The sequence below is a fragment of the Terrapene carolina genome, unplaced genomic scaffold, assembly GCF_002925995.2.
Source record: "Terrapene carolina triunguis isolate 2854851 unplaced genomic scaffold, T_m_triunguis-2.0 Scaffold29914, whole genome shotgun sequence".
Lineage (NCBI taxonomy): Eukaryota > Metazoa > Chordata > Testudines > Emydidae > Terrapene > Terrapene triunguis.
In genome coordinates, this window is record NW_020694265.1 from 3,115 (window position 1) to 6,301 (window position 3,187).

General features: G+C 54.9%; 1 protein-coding gene across 1 annotated transcript in view; it reads left to right on the forward strand.

The window, feature by feature from the left end:
- The window catches only part of LOC112125681 (capping protein, Arp2/3 and myosin-I linker protein 3-like), a gene marked incomplete at its 5' end in the record, with an annotated part of 4,720 nt that extends 2,844 nt beyond the window's left edge, over positions 1 to 1,876 (forward strand). The window contains 4 exons of the mRNA XM_026662729.1: positions 480 to 573; positions 1,199 to 1,297; positions 1,549 to 1,735; positions 1,821 to 1,876. Coding sequence (XP_026518514.1) covers positions 480 to 573; positions 1,199 to 1,297; positions 1,549 to 1,735; positions 1,821 to 1,876 — 436 coding nt within the window. The remainder of the gene's footprint in view (positions 1 to 479; positions 574 to 1,198; positions 1,298 to 1,548; positions 1,736 to 1,820) is intronic.
- Positions 1,877 to 3,187: the final 1,311 nt, after the last annotated feature.

A 3,187-nucleotide genomic window follows, 5' to 3' on the forward strand; every position in this document is an offset into this window, starting at 1 on the left:
GTTGGGTTGGGTCCTTGGTTGGGTGGAGTTGGGTTGGGTTCTTGGTTGGGTGGAGTTGGGTTGGGTCCTTGGTTGGGTGGAGTTTGGTTGGGTTCTTGGCTGGGTAGAGTTGGGTTGGGTTTTTGGTTGTGTGGAATTGGGTTGGGTCCTTGGTTGGGTGGAGTTGGCTTGGGTTATTGGAAGGGTCATTGGAGTGGTGGGTTGTTTGGGTTGGGTTGTTGGGATGGCTGGATGTTAAGAGGGAGGTGGACAATGCTTGGGATAATGGGCAGACAAGAAGTTGGTTGGAGGGTGACTGGAGGAGGAACAGGGGGTGATAATGGGGAGATGGGGTGTGTGATAACAGTGGGAGGGGGAGGTTAGATAACTGGGAGGAAGTGAGACCATAACTCTGACAGATATGAAGGGTAAGTCCCTGGATATCTGGGGGGCCCTTTCCCAACACCCCCTCCCATTTAACCTCATACCCCTCCCTACAGCAACTACACCCTGAAGTACATGTCCTTCCCCATGAGCGACATCACAGCTGCTTACCGCAGTGCCCCAGAGAGGACGGACGAGGTGTGGCAGAAGGTGGGTAGAGCCCGGAGCCCTCGGGGCTCGGTTGGAGGGGGTGGGGGTGTGACAAAGTGGGAACGTTCTTAATGTTTTTTCTGAATACTGTGTGGGTGCCTCGGTTTCCCCTATGCATTTCTTAAGTATCTAGGTGGTGGGATAAGGGTGTGTGATTGTTGCAGACCCCTAGAGGGCAGGTGTGATGGTATCTGCCCAGAGAATGGCCGACGCCCTGTCTCCTGGCAACTGATGGCCTGGGCCCCTCCCCTGCAAGGTGCCAACTGAAGGTGTTGGAGAACAAAGATCAGGTGACCTGGCCCGGGAAAGAGACAAAGGCCAGAGAAGGGGCTAGGGGGAGTTTCAGTTTGGAGCTGGCTGGGGAAACGGAGGGAGGCCCAGAACCGGGGTCTGACTCCCTACCCACCAAGCTGGACCTGACTGAGGGGTCCTGTTGTCAGTACCTATGAGCTCTGTTCTACGCTGTGTTCCTGTCGGCTAATAAACCTTCGGTGTCACTGGCTGGCTGAGAGTCCCGGTGAATTGCAGGAAGTGGGGGGTGCCGGGCCCTGTCTCCCCCACACTCCGTGACAGGAAGGATCCCAAGGGGACTCTCATCTGCTTCTCTCCCTTCCCTCCCCCCCAGATCCAATGGTGCCTCCTCCGAAATGGCCATTCCCAGAAGTTCTCCCAGGAGCAGGCGTTCCGACTCCAGCAGGGGATCGGCACCAGCAGCGCCGAGCAAGTAAACGTTCCCATCTCCCCGTACCATCCCCCACGGGCAGGGGGCTGGCTGGCTCTGGGGGGTGGGGAATGGGACACAGGGCCTTTCCCCTCTAGGGGGCGCCAGCTCCAGGGTGGGACTGGCTGGCTCAAGGAGGCCGGGAATGGGACACGGGGCCTTTCCCCTCTAGGGGGCGCTGGTTCTGATCCGGCCCCAGGGCGGGGGTCCCGGCTGGCTCCGGGGGTTTTGCTAATAGCCCTGTCCCCCAGCAGATGATCAGACGGCTGTGCCTGCGGGTCCAGGAAGAGGTGAGGGCTCTGCACAGCTGCCCTGCCGATACCGTCCAGGAGGAGGTGCTCTACGCGCGGGAGCTCATGAAGGAGGCCAAGAACTCGCGGGCGGTGAGACAGACCCCTCCGTCCGGGCCCTGCCCCATTCCCTCCATCCCCACCCCTCTCGGTCCGGCCCCTGTTCCTCCCTCCCATCCCCTTCCCCTTGGTCTCACTTTCCGCCTGCCTTTCTTTTCTCTCTCTCCTCTCCCCAGATGTTCCCCACATCTGTACACAGCACCCCTGTCTGAACACTGGCTCCTCTAGCTGAGGCCACATTCAGTCCTACTGGCCCAGACGGTAGCTCTCCAGATGTTACCACAGCTGTATCCCGTGTCCCTGACACTGCGTCTGCAGATGTTGACACATCTGGCTCTTCTATTGCCAGATATAAACTACCTCCCCAAAGATGCTACAACTGTATCCTCTGGTGGCCACTGTCTGCACAGCTGGATCCTCCATCTCTGGCCCAGTCACTAAGTCACCAGATGTTGTCACAGCTGTATTCCATATCCCTGGCTAAACACTGTTTCTGCAGATGTTGACACATCTGGACCGTCTATCCTCAGCCAGAAACTAGACCACTACCACCCCAGATGTTGCCACAGCTGTAGCCTCTATCCCTGGCCCAGGAATAAACTCCCCAGATGTTGCCAGGTCTGGATCCTCTATTCCCAGGCAGACACTAGCTCTCCAGATGTTGCCACAGCTGTATCCTCTATCCCTCGTGGGACACAGTCACCCCAAGTGTTGCCACAGCTGTACATAGCTGGATCCTCCTGTGACAATGCGGTTCTGGCGGAACCCAACTGAGAGTGCCAACTCAGGACAAATTGCTCAAATAGGGCAGTTACAGCCCAAGGCTGGGGTTTTTCCACCTCTAAGGCAAACCAAACCAGCCAGACTAAGAGGACTTCGGTCTCACCCCACTGGCTAACCGCAAGACTCACAAGCAATCTCCTTAGACACTCCAGTTTCCCAGCATCACCACCAGTACCACTCGTTATGGGGACAAATGGTTATGAAAACCAAGACCCCAGTAAAAGAAAAAGGTTCTCCTGATCCCAAAGGACCAAGCCCCAGACCCAGGTCAATATACAAATCAGATCTTACCCACAAATCACGCTGTTGCCAATCCTTTAGAATCTAAAATCTAAAGGTTTATTCATAAAAGGAAAGAGATAGAGATGAAAGCTAGAATTGGTTAAATGGAGTCAATTACATACAGTAATGGCAAAGTTCTTGGTTCAGGCTTGCAGCAGCGATAGAATAAACTGCAGGTTCAAATCCAGTCTCTGGAATACATCCCCCGCTGGGATGGGTCCTCAGTCCTTTGTTCAGAGCTTCAGCTTGTAGCAAAGTTCCTCCAGAGGTAAGAAGCAGGATTGAAGACCAGATGGAGATGAGGCATCAGCCTTATATAGTCTTTTCCAGGTGTAAGAACACCTCTTTGTTCTTACTGTGGAAAATTACAGCAACATGGAGTCTGGAGTCACATGGGCGAGTCCCTGCATACTTTGCTGAGTTACAAGGCGTATCTGCCTTCTCTCAATGGGTCCATTGTATAGCTGATGGTCCTTAA